At 43.6% G+C, this 16603-nt stretch overlaps 2 protein-coding genes across 5 annotated transcripts in view; one reads left to right on the top strand and one right to left on the bottom strand.

Moving 5' to 3' along the window:
* Positions 1-1590: 1590 nt before the first annotated feature.
* Positions 1591-6955, bottom strand: PRPF38A (pre-mRNA processing factor 38A). Its single transcript, XM_045028651.1, has 10 exons — positions 6679-6955; positions 5566-5725; positions 4599-4720; positions 3830-3915; positions 3560-3670; positions 2890-3002; positions 2696-2722; positions 2519-2616; positions 2092-2140; positions 1591-1751 (listed from the first exon to the last, which is right to left on the bottom strand). Exons 1-10 carry the CDS (start codon positions 6806-6808, stop codon positions 1709-1711), a joined length of 939 nt encoding a protein of 312 aa, XP_044884586.1. The 5' UTR covers positions 6809-6955; the 3' UTR covers positions 1591-1708.
* A 40-nt stretch (positions 6956-6995) lies between these two features.
* ORC1 (origin recognition complex subunit 1) overlaps positions 6996-16603 on the top strand; it is a 32116-nt gene continuing 22508 nt past the window's right edge. Inside the window, exons 1-6 of one of the 4 annotated variants that reach the window (XM_045028647.1) lie at positions 6996-7150; positions 9432-9505; positions 11829-11922; positions 12701-12828; positions 13803-13972; positions 15287-15671. In XM_045028647.1, coding sequence (XP_044884582.1) covers positions 7011-7150; positions 9432-9505; positions 11829-11922; positions 12701-12828; positions 13803-13972; positions 15287-15671 — 991 coding nt within the window. In that variant the 5' untranslated portion in view covers positions 6996-7010. Of the gene's footprint in view, positions 7151-8990; positions 9008-9431; positions 9506-10493; positions 10563-11828; positions 11923-12700; positions 12829-13802; positions 13973-15286; positions 15672-16603 lie in introns of those variants that run through there. The other 3 variants (XM_045028648.1, XM_045028650.1, XM_045028649.1) reach the window with 3 other exon arrangements.

Genomic DNA, 16603 nt, shown 5'->3' with positions numbered 1-16603 from the left:
GCAGTGTTTTCTTCCTGAGTCTGCACACGGACCGTCGGAAACAATGGCTCTACCAGTGAGTGCACCCACAACCCTCCATTTCATTAGGTGTTAATTCTTAAGCAGAGGGCTCATAATATAAACATTAGCTACTTAATTACTGATAATTTTAGTGCAGAGCTAGGGAGTTGCCACAGGGAATAAAGTATAAAAGGAAAAATAGACACACTGAGGAAGAATAAAGGACTGCTCATGCAGTGAAGCTTTTCCTCCTAGTCATGCTGAATGTGACAGTAGCATACCAAATAAATGACAACTAAGACTTCAGTTACTAGTCATGAGCTTCAAATTATTCTACCTAAAAACTTTGTGACACTCAGATTATCAGTGGGAGAAAGGACTGTATACTCCTACAACTACACACCTGAAACTGTTTCTCTAAACTTTGATCCAAATGATATGAACAGTTTATGCACATAACTGTTGTCAATTACTACATTAGACTGAGTTGCCTATTTGATCTAACCATTGCCCAATTTTGTGAGCTGGAAGCTAGTATTAGAAGTGTACTAGCTGTTTAAATAAATCCACAATACAATGTGTTTTAATAATAATAAAATAATAAATTGAGATATACCTATCTCAGAACTGGAAGGGACCCTGCCTTCACTAGCAGGACCAAGTACTGATTTTGCCCCCGATCCCTAAATGATCCCCTCAAGGACTGAACTCACAACCCTGGGTTTAGCAGGCCAATGCTCAAACCACTGAGCTATCCCTCCCTCCATAAAAATACAATAAAAATGGTTTACGGATAAAAAAAAGCAATGTGATTTGTTAGGCTAAAGCACTGAGAGGTTTTTAACAACTAGAATTTCTTAAAAGCAGCAAAGAGTCCTGTGGCACCTTATAGACTAACAGATGTATTCTTAGTAAATAAGAGTTGAGGGTTGCAACTCTGAGCTCCGCACTTTCTATGCTGCAGCTGCTTTGACTCCACCTGCCTGTTACATTCAACACTGAATACACATTTATCAGAGGGGTAGCCGTGTTAATCTGGATCTGTAAAAGCAGCAAAGAGTCCTGTGGCACCTTATAAACAGACATCTTGGAGCATGAGCTTTCGTGGGTGAATACCCACTTCGTCAGATTTGCTTACAACACATACAGACATACTATCACCACAAACGTAATATAAAAACAAGTAGCATTGCTACACATCTGATTGTCCTTCATGAGACAAACTTTTACCAAATAGCTGATTAATACTATAACAAAAATATTTATAGAAACGTTCTTTCAATTCATTTGGCAGTATTTGCGTAAACGCATGCAAACAAAGTAATGTAGGAACAGCAAGTGGTTAGGAACAAGAGCATTTAATAACAATTTAAAAAAATTGTACAAAGTATTTTAAACAACTCAATCTTGCTCTTACGCTATTTTACACTGGCTTTCAAGAAAGCCATTTAAAAACCAGCAACCATCCCCCTACTAAGAAATACTTTCTACTAGGAAGATAGTGTACATTACAAGTTTCTCTGCCTTACTTACAAAAAAAAACAAAAACAGTTTTCTTGTACAAGGAGGGGGAGAGAAGGAGGATTTAAAAAAAATCTGACTGCCAAAGCAGCCAGCACATATCCTGCTGTTCCATAATGTAAATAGGTCGCTATCTACAAACAGATTATGGTTCAAAGACCCTAAACCGCCTAGTGGATTTAGTCCATTATTCATTCCCTCGACGGCTCTTCTTATGGCTTTTCTTAGATCTGAAACAGCAACAAAATTACTTGTCATTATGTGTTCAAGATAATCTGAAACAATGGAAATTGTACATTGCTTTATGGAGGACAAACATGACAGTAATTCCAGTGCTGGCAGTGAGGATGCATCACTCCATGCTAATATAGAAAGCTGCCCCACAAGCGGTCTTGGCTTTAAAAGACCAACGATAGGAGAATGGGGGGTACTGACTTTTGATACCACCTAAGTGGTGTGAAAAATCTCAAAATTCAGGTCCATTGTAAAGAAAGAAGCCCCTGTATTTGTTTGCAGGGACACTTTCAACATGAACGGACATCTTTAAGAAATAAGACAGCTGGCCTATACCTTTCAGGTGACTTAGAATGGCTTCTGTGTCGGTGGCTACGATGATGCCCTGTTGAGATAAAAGGTAAATTACTTTTGTGTGATAATCATGAGCAGAACAATCTCACGTGATTATTCTCCACTTCCATTAAGGCAGACTGTGTCAATGCCCTATATGGAATGTCAAAGAACAGCTGAACACTTGTCCTCAGTAGGCAGTTAACTAAAATTTCTTCATAAATACTGAGTTATTGCTAGAGATATTTGAAAAATAAATGTACATTCCAGTCTCACATATTAAACCAATTTTCAAAATGTAACTATACAACTTTAGCCATTTTATAAGCTAAACATATATAGTAACTGACAGCAGGAACTAGATATTTCCCCCACTAGGTGCATTGCTGACACCGGTGCCATAAGTCACCAATAAGAAGCACTAGAGTACCTGGAGATTTAGATCTTGATCTGTGGCGCCTCTCCCTGGACCTGCTCCGGTGTCGCCTTGGGCTTTTGCTGCGATGTCTCTCCCGACGTGGTGAGGGGCTAGTAGGAAGAAGACTGTTAGACAACTGATTTTTAAACAATTTTTATAATGCAATTTTAAAAGCAATAACTCTCCTACCTTCTCCTCTTTGGAGATCTGCTTCGCCTGTGAATTAAAAAAGAAAAAAATAGAGTGGAGGATATTTTAGAACTTTGGTGAAGCATTCACACAACTAACTAACATTAGTTTTAATACTTTGCAAACATCACCAGATAAATATTATTTTGGGTGAAACTGTGTTACAACAAAAGATGATCTTTTAAATACATCACCTTCTTGGAGACCTGCTTCGACTCCTCCTGTATCGCAGAGCTGGAGATCTGCGGGGTTTATCTAGGTCTCTGTAGCCTCTTCTGCGATGATCAGGGGAAGGTGCCCTCTCCAGCTGAAAGCATTGCAAAAATATACAATTTTGTAAGACTCCCCTGACCTTCATATTAGTTATGAACCAGGATACCCACACAACCATTCAAAAGATCAGTAACTTCTATTCAGACTAAGTACTTTAAATAAAATGAAACTGCCTGGCTTTGATGATTGTGTGGTATACAAATACATTGAAATTAAGGCAACCCATCTCTTGCTTCTCCCTTACCCTCCAAAAAACACATTAAAAAAAATGGACAAACTAAAAAAATCTGATCATAAGCTGATAATTTTTAATAGGAATCCATTTAAATAGGAAAGAGTAGATTCAAGTTAATAGAGTTCAGCAAAGAATAATCCTGAAGAACAGAGTATTTTGCTGCTATTATATGACCAAGAAAATTTCCATTGGCATAGTACATGAAGATTTCTTCTCCACTCTTGTGAGGGCTACAGGTAAAGGTCAGGCCTCCCCACATCAGTTAGAATCATCTGAGAGAACTTTATTGCATAAGATTTCAGCATCAAAAGTAAATCTCTCTAAAAATAATACAAACCATAGGATAATTCACAAACCTTCTCATCTTCCTCCTCCTCCTCCTCACTGGACTCTACATCATCCATATCTTCTTCTAAAGCACTAACCCGAGTCTCCAGTTGTTCAGCTTCTTCCAGAACATAACGTTTCTAAGAGAAACACCAACTTTTCACCTTATATAATCCAAATATGAATATACAGTACATCAAAATCAGACTGACTTTGCACTTGACAAGCCCTTAAACTGGTAATTTAGAAAGCTCCTAATGTGCTATCATTAACAAGGCATTGATTAGCAGCCTACATACCTGCAATCGAGGCAAAATGATATCACATACACGTTCACTGTGGAGGAGTTCATCAATAAACTCATCCACATGCATCAGCTCAAATTCTGGAAGAAAAATACTTAGTATTTAGAGCAGTCACCTTTACTCTAGTTACTAATATTTAACAATTGTGAGTCATTCCATGCAAAGTGCTGTATAAAACTAATCCTCAAAGTCCCAGGTGCTGGGAAGATTATTAAAACTATTTTACAGATAAGGAGATCATGGCAGAGCTAAAATTCAAAAGTTCCTGAGGTCCAATTCTGTGCTCTGATCATACTTCTCTCTCTCTCTACAGAGATATACCTATCTCATAGAACTGGAAAGGATCCTAAAAGGCCATCGAGTCCAGCCCCCTGCCTTCACTAGCCGGACCAATTACTGATTTTGCCCCAGATCCCTAAGTTGCCTCCTCAAGTACTGAACTCACAACCCTGGGTTTAGCAGGGCCAATGCTCAAACCACTGAGCTATCCCTCTCTCTTCCTTTGTCACCTGAAAAATCAATTCCACTGTTGTAAACAAACAAGTTGAAGCTAAGTACACAGAATCAAGGCAGCTGATTTAATACTGCTTAGGCAATGTAGCAGGTCCAGGATCAGTGAATGAACAGCAGTGATCAGTGAATAATACAAAAGCAATATAGCAAATAGATACTCTTCCCCCACATACTTTAGCCTATGTTGATAAAGTATACAGTTAGCATTGCAGACTGCAGCATGGACTGCCTTTTAACGCTGGTTACATACCCCCATTTCTGTTTTGACTTTTAATTTTTCGGTAGTCATTGTACAGTGGTTCAAGGTACTTGTAGCAGTCAATGGCAGTGCCCGTCAATCTCATATACAATGCTCCAAGCATTCTGACATATCTGGAACACAAAATGTCACATAGTAGTTTACAAATCTGACCATTCTGCACAGATAAATAATTTAAAACTCTAAGTCTCTCTCAGAGGAAGGCTGATTTAGTACAACAAACACAATATGGGAGACTGCTCAATTTTTCTCATTTCGTATCCAATCCTGCAAGCCCCTATGTGGCTTTTGCACATGCAGGGACTGCATTATCAGTCTCACAGCTGAAGAAAATGCTAAACCAGTATTACTCAGACTGAGTCTTCTTCAATGTGTCTCCTATGGCTCTTTGCAGCACATGATATTAAAATTGATTAAATTATTAATCAGGATGTTTTTACTATATTAACCAATTCTAGTTGATAAAATAATAATACTTACTGTGAGCATATATACATTAAATATTTCCTGTCATATCGTTTAAATATGAATATATATACTGTAGTAAATGAAACAATGAATTCACACTACTGTGGCTCTTTTAGGTAATGCTGATCACTAATTTGGCTCCTGAAATAGTGGTCTGAATATCACTATGCTAGACGAATCAGGTGAATATGATCACCTTAAACACAAGTGGGTGTAATGGTAGAAAGGATTTGACACTGAGATGAGTAGTTATGACAGGGAAACTTGCATGGTATGGAGCACATTTTTTGAGAGCAGTCATGGAGAAATGCATGATTTGTCAAGAGGACTCTACAATGAACAGTGCATGGAAGAAAGACTATCAACTGGCTCCCTACTGCAGCCAAGCCTGGCACTCCAGGCCACTTTATCTATATTACCCATACTTTTCTGTTTGGTTTGAGTTTGTGTCTCTGATATGACAGCTAAAGGAAAAACAATATTTGCTTACTTGAAATCCTCGTTCTTTATAAACTCAACAATAATGTCCTTTTCAGGCTGGATCTGCAGCATTTTCAGGGTCAAGCAGAGGAATGGTGTAGGCTTGATGTTTCCACCATAAACGCCACCAACATATCTCAGCTCCATGGCTTTATCCACCACCAGCTCAGCTAGAGCAGGGGGTTATGAAAGGAAACAGCTGAACCATCAAAAGCTTATAGGCTTTAAACTAGAGCTAAGCACATTGTCAGCTCTTAATTAATATTATCACCACATCTGTGGCACTAGGGGGGCTTGAGGCAGAGCATAGGTCAGGGGTTGGCAACCTTTCAGAAGTGCTGTGCCGAGTCTTCATTTATTCACTCTAATTTAAGGTTTTGTGTGCCGGTAATACATTTTAATGTTTTTAGAAGGTCTCTTTCTGAAAGTCTATAATGTATAACTAAACTATTGTTAAAAGCAGCAAAGAGTCCTGGGGCACCTTATAGACTAACAGACATTTTGGAGCATAAGCTTCCGTGGGTGAATACTCACAACATGCATCTGACGAAGTGAGTATTCAGCCACGAAAGCTCATGCTCCAAAACGTCTGTTAGTCTATAAGGTGCCACAGGACTCTTTGTCGCCTTTTACAGATCCACGGCGACCCCTCTGATACTAAACTATTGTATGTTTTTAAAATGTTTAAGAAGCTTCATTTAAAATTAAATTAAAATGCAGAGCCCCCCGGACCAGTGGCCAGGATCCAGGCAGCGTGAGTGCCACTGAAAATCACCCCGAGTGCCACCTTTGGCACACATGCCATAGGTTGCCTACCCCTGGCATAGGTGGAGGATTTGGGGGGGACTCACGCTGCCCGGGGGACGGGGAGAAGAAATAGGCCTCTGGGTCCTCACCACAGCAGAGGGAGATGGGAGGACTCAGTTGCTGGTAAGCGGAAGGATTCTGCCAGCCTGGTCGCCGCCTGCGACCACATCAGGGGCCCAGGTGCCGACACCGCGCAAGGGCCCCCACCAGTGCTTGGGCTCGGGGATGCGGACGGGCCCGGCAGCCTCCCCCCTCGGCCCCCGAAACCCCAGCACCGGGCAGGCTGGGGCGCCGCCTCTCCCCCGGCCGGCCCTACCCGTGAGGCCGAAACACTCCTCCTTCCAGTACTTGGACTCATAGATGCGGGTGCGGATGATCTTCTCCACCAGGTACTGCGGGTTGGTGCCGTGGATGCTGTGCGCGTCCTTCACCGTCCGGTTCGCCATGGCCGGAGCGAGAGGGAGGGAAAAGGAACGACCGGACTCGAACACCGGAGCGCTCACGTTCTTCCGCTTCCGCCCAGATTCCTCGCTTCACTTCCGGGTCTGTCTAGCGGCGGGGGGGAGTTTGCCTTGTCGCCGCTCGCCGGCTGCCATCTTAACTTCGGGCAACCCGCCCGCTACGGGCTTCGTTGCGCCCGGAGTCAAGATGGCGGCAGCGTGCGCTCCCCGCGCGCGGGGTGGGCGGGGCTTGCAGCTGGGTTTGGCGCGAAATTCTAGCCGGTGGCTGCCTCTCGGAGCCTGCGCCTCGGTCGTCACGAGCCAGCGAGCCGGCCTGGGGCTGAGCAGGTGAGGAGCGGAGGCTGCTGCTGCTGCGCGGGGGCGCCGTGGCAGGAAGGCTCGGGGGGGAGCCCTGGGAGCGGCCGGAGCAGGCCCGGCTTGTTGGCCGCTCTCCGCGGTGGCGGCTGGTAGAAGCCCCGTGGAGCGCTGCTGCTTCCTCCCTCCCTCTGTTTCTCTCAGCTGTAGGGTCCCCAGGGAGCCTCTGCCTGGGGGTCTCAGGGGTGGGGGCAGTGGCGCCTCCCCACCCATGTCTGCCGCCTCCTTGATGCCTGGGCTTAGGAGACCGCAGTTGTGACTTTGGCCTTGTCTACACGCGGCGTTACTTTAGAATGATTGTGCTTTACATTCACGCCCACCCTTAATCTGGGTTAATTTTCCAGTGAGGACAAACCCTTGTCTACGCAAGCGTTTGGGTTCCAGTAAACTGGGGTGTCAGTCTAACCTGCTGCGCCCCAAGTGTCCATGTGGACCATGCTCCTGTGCAGCAAAAGTTCCCTAGTGCACTTGAATCTACTCCAGTTTCAAGGTAGGGCAGATCAAAGGGCATTAAGGAACTGATCTCCGTGTGGACACTGAGGGCATGGTTGGCTAGAGTTGCCCCGCAGTCTGCTGCAAACTATGGCCACGTCAGTTTAATTGACAGCTTTCCCAAATTACTGGTGGTTAAGTGGTAGCTGATCTCTCTCTCCTCACCCCAGCACAGATACTATGGGCACTACTGTGGTACATCTACTGCACACCCCTGCCCACATTTGGGGCTCCAGGGGCCAGGATCTCATGGCTTTTGCCTCGCCGGGAGGGGAGTAGAGGGGTGCATCTGGTCTTCTGCCATGAAAATATTTGAAAATATTTACTGGAACTCTCCCCTCCCCTCTTCCCCCTGCATGGGGCTAAAGCCCTGATACCCCGTCCCACACACCTGAATTTAAGCCTTGTACTGCCCTATAACGCCATAGAATTGAGACTCCCTTCAGTGATGGAAGGGTTTTTTCCATTGCTGTAAGTAGTCCACCTCCCCAAATGGTGGTAGCTAGTTGATAGAAGCGTTCTTGTGATCTAGCTGCTACGCTGGGGGATAGGTTGGCATAGCTACAACACCGGGGTGTGAATTTTTCATGCCTCTGAGAGATGTAGCTATATAGATATAAATTTTAAGTGTAGACAAGGCCTAAATTTTCATATAGACAAGCCTCAAGTCTAACCTAGGCTGGAGCCCTGTCTGGTGCTTTTTCATGTCTTGCATAAATCTGACATCTCAAAATCTTAGGTTGACCTAGCTACCTCACTCAGGACTGTGAAAAATTTCACACGCTATTCAAAGTAATTAGGTTGACCTAACCCCCACTGAAAACACCAGTATGTCGACTGAAGAATTATTCTGTTGACCTAGCCACTGTCTCTTGGGGTGGTGGATTTACTACAACTACAGGAAGAAATCCCTTCCGTTGCTACAGCTGTGTAGCTGCAGGAGCACTTATAGTGTAGCTATACCCTAAATAACCTGGGGGTGATGGTTATGGATTACAGACCATGGGTGTAGATAAAATCTTTAAGGGTTCTGTGAATAATGTATTTCAGAAAAAAAAAGACTTTAAAAATCTTCTTGTGTTTGAAAAGATTTTACTGTTACTTTAGGCTGCATGGATGCAGCAAATTGTGGGATCTGAACCAAAAACAGCCTTTTTTGAACAGAAGACTATAGATAGATATCAATTTCTGGTGGTTGGTGGACCCACACCATCAATTTCTGCAAAGTTTGAAGAGATGAGTCTGAAAATGTTTTATCTTCTATTGCAGGGGGTCGGCAACCTTTCAGAAGTGGTGTGCCGAGTCTTCATTTATTCACTTTAAATTAAGGTTTTGCATGTCAGTAATACATTTTAACTTTTTTAGAAGGTTTCTCTCTATACGTCTATATATTATATAACTAAACTATTGTCGTATGTAAAGTAAATAAGGTTTTAAAAATGTTTAAGAAACTTCATTTAAAATTAAATTAAAATGCTGATCTTACGCCGCCAGCCCGCTCAGCCCACTGCCGGCCTGGGGCTCCATTCACCTAGGCTGGCAGCGGGCTGAGCAGAGCCTGCGGCCAGGACCCCACTTGGCAAGGGGCCTGGGGGTGGGTGGGATGGAGTTGTGGGGATGCTCCGAGCCCCCTGCCCTGAGCGGCTCTTGGCAGGGGGCTGGAGGGGATATGCCCTGATTCCTCCCTCCTTCCCCAAGGCCCAGTCCCCACCTCTTCTCTGGAGCAGTGGTTCCAACTCTGCTTCTCCCCTTCCCTCTCCAGGGCCATCAGCTGTTCTGCCGCAGGGAGGGAGAGGAGGAGGGACAGGAACCCAGCACAGCTGGGGGAAGAGGCAGGTGAGGAGGGAGCTTGGCTGCTGGTGGAGGCTGCCCTGCAGCAGCAGCCTGCAGGACCCAGCTTCTGCCCCCGCAGGAGAAAGTGGGGGCGGAGAAGAGCAGGCTGGGCCAGGCAGGATTTTTAATGGCACGCTGCTGCCTGCCGGGGTCCTGGCCACTGGCCCCATCGAGCCCGCTGACAGCCTGGGTTCAGCAGCAGGCTGAGCGGGGCCGGCAGCCGTGACCCTGGCAGGCAGCACTGTGCCATTAAAAATCGGCTTGCGTGCTGTTTTTGGCACGCGTGCCATAGGTTGCTGACCCCCTGTTCTATTGTTACAGTAATCTCAAGTGTTGATTGTAACAGCCTAGAGAAAAAAATACTCTTTTCAGGGCTCTGGGTATATCTCAGCAAATCGGTTCTTTGCCATTGCAGGAGTCTTGGGCATGGGTGCACCTCAGTCTCTCCTGTTCTTTGCAAGTGGCACACAATAGTTTAGTCTCCTGAGGGTTGTAATACTGTAGTTTAATCCTGGTTATTGGATTCAATACATGGGTAAATGTGTGTGGTTCAGTGGCCACGAGATAATCCGATGGTCCCTTCTGGCCTGGCAGCTCTTTTCGTATAAATTTCAGTTTCCTCTTGTGTTTGTGTGGGTCTTTGACACAGTGATGGGGAAAAAAAACCACATTTAAAATAGGCCCATTGTCCTAGATGCTGTACAAATATAGGGAGACAGGTCCCAGACAGGAAGAGCTTACAGTCTAATGTGGTTGTAAAAAGCATACATCGCGGTGGTTCTCAGGCCACTGTAATACTGTACCGTAAACTATTTTAAACTCTTTTGAAATTGACTAGATTTATGTTTGTCCTCTTTGCTGCTATCAAGGACTATGTGGACAGCAGCAAGTCCATAAATAATCATGTGATTTTTCTACTGCTCTTGGAGCAAAAAGCTGAGCCATCAGCAGAAGCAGGCATCGGAGTTATTTGTGGGGGAGGAAGATATAGAAAATGGAGTTCGGGAGGACTAGATGGACCTTATCTCACTGCCTGCCTGCAACAGTCAGGAGGATCTTGGTGCCTTCAATCCTGGCACTGACTTTGGAGAGGGGTGAAAAGACAAAAACATATATCTCATTTCCAGCAGCTACAAGCATGCTTCATATTTATCAGATCATTGTTAGCTAGGTGCTGATATGAAAAATGGAGGCCCCAGTGCAGGGTCCAAGGACAGTCTGCTATTAAAAATCTCTGCATCCTCTCTCTTTCCAATACCAGAGAGGCTGCAAGTTTTCAGGAGAGCATTGCTGGTACAGAGAAAGGAGAGTTTTCCCACCTTCATATTCTAGTGTTGGGTACAGAAATGACTATTACTGGTTCTGAATCTTGAACCAGTATAATGAGAGGGAAGAAATCACACATTAGGATTTGTTTGAGTGGCTCAGAGGTTTTGAATGTTAGTAGTAGTCCTGGTGGAGATGCGTTAGTGGGCAGAGTGCAAGTTGGGCACTCTCAGGTGCAGTTATCACGTGGTTCTACAATTTTACCACATAGGTATTGAGCCCTACTACATAAAATAGTGGGCTGTAAAATAAATAAATGGCACTTTCAAAATGCCTTTCACCTGAGTGCTCAGAGTGCTTTATAAAATGTTAAGGACAAAATGTTTAAACTTGGTGCCTAAAGTTAGGTACCCTAATAAGAGTTTTGATTTTTTTTCAAAGGTGTTAAGCACTCTGTCCCATGGAAATCACTGGAAGCTCAGCACTTTTTAAAATCAGACCTCTTTATCTAGGTGCTTAACTTTAGCCACCCAGTTCAAATATTTTTTCTAATTCTCTTAACACCTCTGAAATGTGTAATAATTTCATTTGACAGCTGGAGAAACTTAGGCACAGAGAGCTCCAGTGACTTGCCCAAGATAACTCAGTCCTGGTCTACGCTTGGGATTGATCTAAGTTACACAACTTGAGCTATGTGAATAACATAGCTGAAGTCGATGTACTTAGATCTACTTACTGTGGTGTCTTCACTGTGGTGAGTAGACAGCTGATGCTCTCCCGTCGAGTCCGCCTGCGCCTCTTGCCCTGGTGGAGTACCGGAGTCGATGGGAGAGCGCTCAATTTATTGCATCTAGATTAGACACAATAAATCGACCCCTGCTGGATTGATCACTGCCTGTCGATCCAGCCAGTAATGTAGACAAGCCCTCATCAGTGAATCAATGGCAGAGCTAGGAATTAAGAATCCAGGAATACTGACTCCAGTCTATTGCTTTGGTCATTAGCATTACTTGCATTCACCAGCAAAATTAATTTGATACTTTTTAAAATCTTGCTGCAGAAATCATGAACACAAGACAGCAGTGCAAGCGCATCTACTCATGGGTTGGAAGAGCAAAGAGCTCAGACCAGCAATTGAAGACCTTTCAATATAGGTAAATAACATTTATTTTAGGCTGAGGCAGAGACCCCTAAAGAAACATGCCATTTTTTTAGGGAGTAATCATGGACGAAAGTGCTGTAGTAACAATTACCTGCATTACTAGCACTTGTGTCAGGTATATGTAGCAGGGTTGGAAAAAGCATAAGCAATATCTTATGAAAACCATCAAATAAGGCTCAGTGCTATTGGTGTGTATGATATTGTAAACATCAAACAAGATTCTGGCCACAAAGTTCTTGCATTGTAAATTAGACATCTGGGCAACTGGATAAGGTATTCAACACTCCAGTCTAAACAGTTATATAGGATTGCTCTGTGCTGTTGTGTTTTTTGCATTTCACTGGTGGAGGTAAGTGACTCTTGTGGCGTGGTCTTGAGTTTGTAAAGCACTTTGGAGTCTTTGGGATAAAAGAGGTTATAAAAATTGTAACTCTGTGACTCTTTATAAAAAAAAAAAAAAAGGGGTGGGTGGGAGTGGGGCTTGTTTCTGATAATTCCTTGGTAGCATCACTGACGTAACTCCATGGGTTGCATGCAAGCTAGCTGGCTGTCAGGTTACTCATGGATTCTGACCTACCTATGTTAGTTGCTATTGTGGGTGAAGAGAATTGAAGCATTTGAGGAGGAGACATATGCATGGACTTTGCAAGGAAATCTGACAAGAGGGAGGGGGAAGAGACTCAAATCTGACTGACTGTTAACGTGGCAGTCTCTGATCTGTAAAGAATATGAAATGAATTTGTTAATCTATATGTTCCTTCATTTTCTAGGGGGATCTTGATTAAATCAGAAAGAAGTCTAACAGAAATGTGTATACTACTTGGAGAATTTGTTTTAGTAGAAGGGGAGAATGCTGATCAACCTTTTGTGGCAAAACTCCTGAAACTATATGAAGATGGTAAGAGCAAGTATTTTCATTATAATAGTTCCAATGTGCCGTCTATCTGGGGATCTTAAGCCACTTTTCAAACGCTAACTAAACTTCTTCACCACTGTGAAATAGGTATTACATCTATTTTATTTATAGATGAAGGTTGGATGAGGAATATTGAGGCAGAGAGAAGCTAAATGACTTGCCCAAAGCTACATTGTACGTCAGGTCCTGAGTTGTGTTCTGGCACTATGTCATTTAAAACAAAAACACCATTGTTTCAATTGACAGCTTTCCAAAATTATTGGTGGTTAAATGGTAGCTGATCTCTCTCCCCTCACCCTAGCATAGATACAATAAAACATTCCAATATAACTCAGGATTGCACATCTTGTTACATATAATAATTCAATGACAAATTTAGGTGGAAATAACATTTCTGAGGATTAAGTTAGTAACCGATGAAATATATGCATTTGTGGTCATTTAGACAATGAGTGAGAATATAGAAATAACCTCTTCATCTATAATGTGACCTGGTATTGATTACATATTAAGACAGTTTTGTGGAGGTAGGACTTTCATAATCTTCCTATTATTGTTTTAAGTACTTTTGTATAGTAATTGAGAGGAAGGATGATCTTGGAGTTAAGACACTGGGCTGGGACTTTGGCAATCTGGATTCAATTCCTATCTCTGCCAAAGACTCCCTGTATGATCTTGTGCAAGTTAATTAATTTCTATGTGCCTAAATTTCCAGTCTGTAAAATGAGGATAATAGTACTTTTTCTCCCTCTGTGTGTCTGGCCTACTTAGACTACATGCTTAGGAATAGAAGGCTCTTTCTTACTATGTGTATGTACAGTGCATGACACAATCTGGCTTTGATCTCAGTTAGAGCCTTATGGCCTGCTATAATACAAATAATGAATAATAATGCTGTAACTAAAACTAGAGTTTTGAATGCTGACTCAGTTTTTCCCTGTTTCCCTCTGTTGTAGGCTCTCAAGAAAAGCATGCTGTTGTTCAGTGGTTCTCTCGTATTACAGAGCTACCACTCAATAAACGGAAACTGCTGCAAAGAGAGGTTTCTCCCCAGGAGATATTTTTGGATAAAGCTCCTGGATATGACACTGACATAAATGTGGAGACCATCATTAAAAATGTGAAGGTATGTACCCAGGGCATGCTCTGCATACAGGAAAGGAGGAGGTGGAAGAACTTTGGAAAGCCTAAAGCAAGGGTGGAAACACTTATTTTCCCCCATGAAACCTATTTGAATTCTTAATACAGCTCTGTAGGGATGTTGGGCATCATTAATACTTATACTCCTGGGGGAATTCTGTGCATCTGCGGACACACAAAATTCCTCTGTCCCACATAATTTTATATTTCCCCACAAAAAGTGCATTTTGCCTAAGAAGTGCTGCCTTTTGGCCACCAGAAACCAGTGTGGTGCAAGAACAGCTAGCTGTGTTCCTGCAGCTGGCTATTCTGGTGCCACAGCGGCCTCTGGTGGGAAAAAGGCAGAACTGCAGCACTTCTGGGGCAGAATGTATTTTCTGGGGGAGGGGTGGGTGGAGGAATTCTATGTCTAGTGCTGCAGAATTCCCCCAGGAGCAGAAGTTAATCACAGCACCCTGCCCACGGAGCCAGGTTAGAACAGTGGGGTGGGGGTGGGTGGAGCACAAGGATGCTGGGGGGGGGGGAGGGGCACAGACTGGGGTATAGGCTCAGGAACTAGTGGGATGACAGCGTTGAGCATGGGGGAGGGGGGCTGCAGAGACCCATGGGGATTGGAGGGGAGGGGGCAGATGTGCCTGACTGAATGGAGTGGCTTGGGGTCAGCCAGGGTCTGCATGGGGGAGGTTTCCCAGCTCCCTAAGAATCTCTTCCCCTACCCCCCGCCACCTCCCCCAAAAGGAAAAAACACTTTCACCCACTCCACTCAACATCCTCCACTCCTAGGCTCCTTCCATCTCCCTCAGCTCCTCCGTAACCCCTGACTCACCCAAGCCTATGCATTGCTTCTGACAAGTGCAGGAAATACTGTTCTGTATTGTAGTTTAAATAAATTACTCAACATTCTGTATTAATATGCCTAGTAAGGAATCTGTCCCCCCACAAAAAATTGCCAGAATCTTTTTTTTGGTCTGTATTATTACAGACCTACTTGTTGACTGATATTTTGAAATAAATTACCAAAACAATTGAAACTGGCATGATTATATTATGTTGTTTTGACAAATAAAATATGCAGAATTTTCAAATATTGTGTGCAGAATTATTTTTTGGTGCAAAATTCCCCCAGGAGTAGAATACTTAATATAGTCTAACAACAGTGTCCTCTATAATCCTTCTTCACAGGTTTACCAATAGCACAGTCATGGGATAAAATGTTAAGATACACGATTAGGAAAAATAACAAAGTACTAAGTAAATAGCAGCTACTGAAGGGTGACTTGATATTTTTCTCCATTTATAGGTGATACCTTTGGCCCCCGAGGAGGCGGTGCCTGTTAGGTCAAAAGGAAAACAGATATTCTTTGTAAAGGAATCTTGGGATGGGAAATGCTTTAAGCCTCTGTCCCCTGGCTTATTGTCTGAGCTGAAAGAAGCTGAGAAAAATAAAAGGGTTGGCAGCCCAAGCCCTTTAACTGCCTGCCAGGTGTTTCCTTCAGACTTCATTTGCTCCTTGAAAGCAGAGACTGACAGAGTCACTCGGAGTACCGTGAAAACCAAGAACATTCAGATGGAAATAGAATCAAGACACTCTGCTTCCAAGTCCTCCCTGTCTAAGGAGAGACATTCCCAAAGGGTGGCAAATGGCATTAACACCCCAGGAGCAAGGAAGAAGTTACAGCTAAACAGTATGTACACAGCAATACTTTATCCAATGCAATGCTTTTAGTTTTGCTAATAAGTTTACTACTAGTTGCCAAATTAATAGCAGAGTTGCTGGACTTGGAGACTGAAGTCTTATGTTTATCCGTAGTACAGCATAGGCAGCTCTCTGAGTAACTCCTGTGGGCCTGGCCTTCCTCTAGCTGCTGTGATCTCACTGCCAGGTCTTGTCACTTGGGAACGTGGTAAATGGGGCTTATAGGGAGTACAGACTTTCAACAAGTGGGTTCTTGTTTTGGGTAGTAGCAGCATCAAGAGCAAGAATCCCATCTCTACCTGCTTCACAGCTGATCCAGCCACTGTATATGTCATAAGGAACGGATATAAGAAGCTGAACAGGTTGGGATCAGCACATTGAGGATGGCTACCCCTTTCTATGCAGTTGACTATTGATCCTCTTCCTCTTAGTAGCTGGCCTTTTGAGACGAGGTGGTATTGGAGATCTTTATTACTGTCTGTCATGACAGATTTGCTGAGTAAATATTGCTGAGAGTTTTGCACTGAAGGAGGTTATCATTGGGGAAAGGATATCACATAAAGAAGAAAAAAAAAATCCGAAAAGATAGTCTGGTTTTCTAGTAGATGTAACCTGTGTGAATGCAATATGGCTCTTTGTCCCCTTTTAGTTTCTCGACCATGTGCAGTGGTTGAAGAACTGCTTACTACCTCTAAGTTAATGGACCTGAATCTTTAACTCAAGCAGTAGAGGTTTGTTCTCTTGCATACAGAGACCCTGGCTTCAGTCCCTCCATGTGACCCCAGCTACTTAGATATAATTAACACAATTGGCGGGCCACTCTCGGGGTCGAATTGAAGGAGGAAGAAGTAATAGCACACTCCCCTACTCCACCCTCACCCTAAGCCCCAACCACCGGGGACTGTACTCAATACATTGGGG

Source organism: Mauremys mutica, chromosome 8 (assembly GCF_020497125.1).
Source record: "Mauremys mutica isolate MM-2020 ecotype Southern chromosome 8, ASM2049712v1, whole genome shotgun sequence".
NCBI lineage: Eukaryota > Metazoa > Chordata > Testudines > Geoemydidae > Mauremys > Mauremys mutica.
This window is presented reverse-complemented; position numbering and strand designations above follow the sequence as displayed.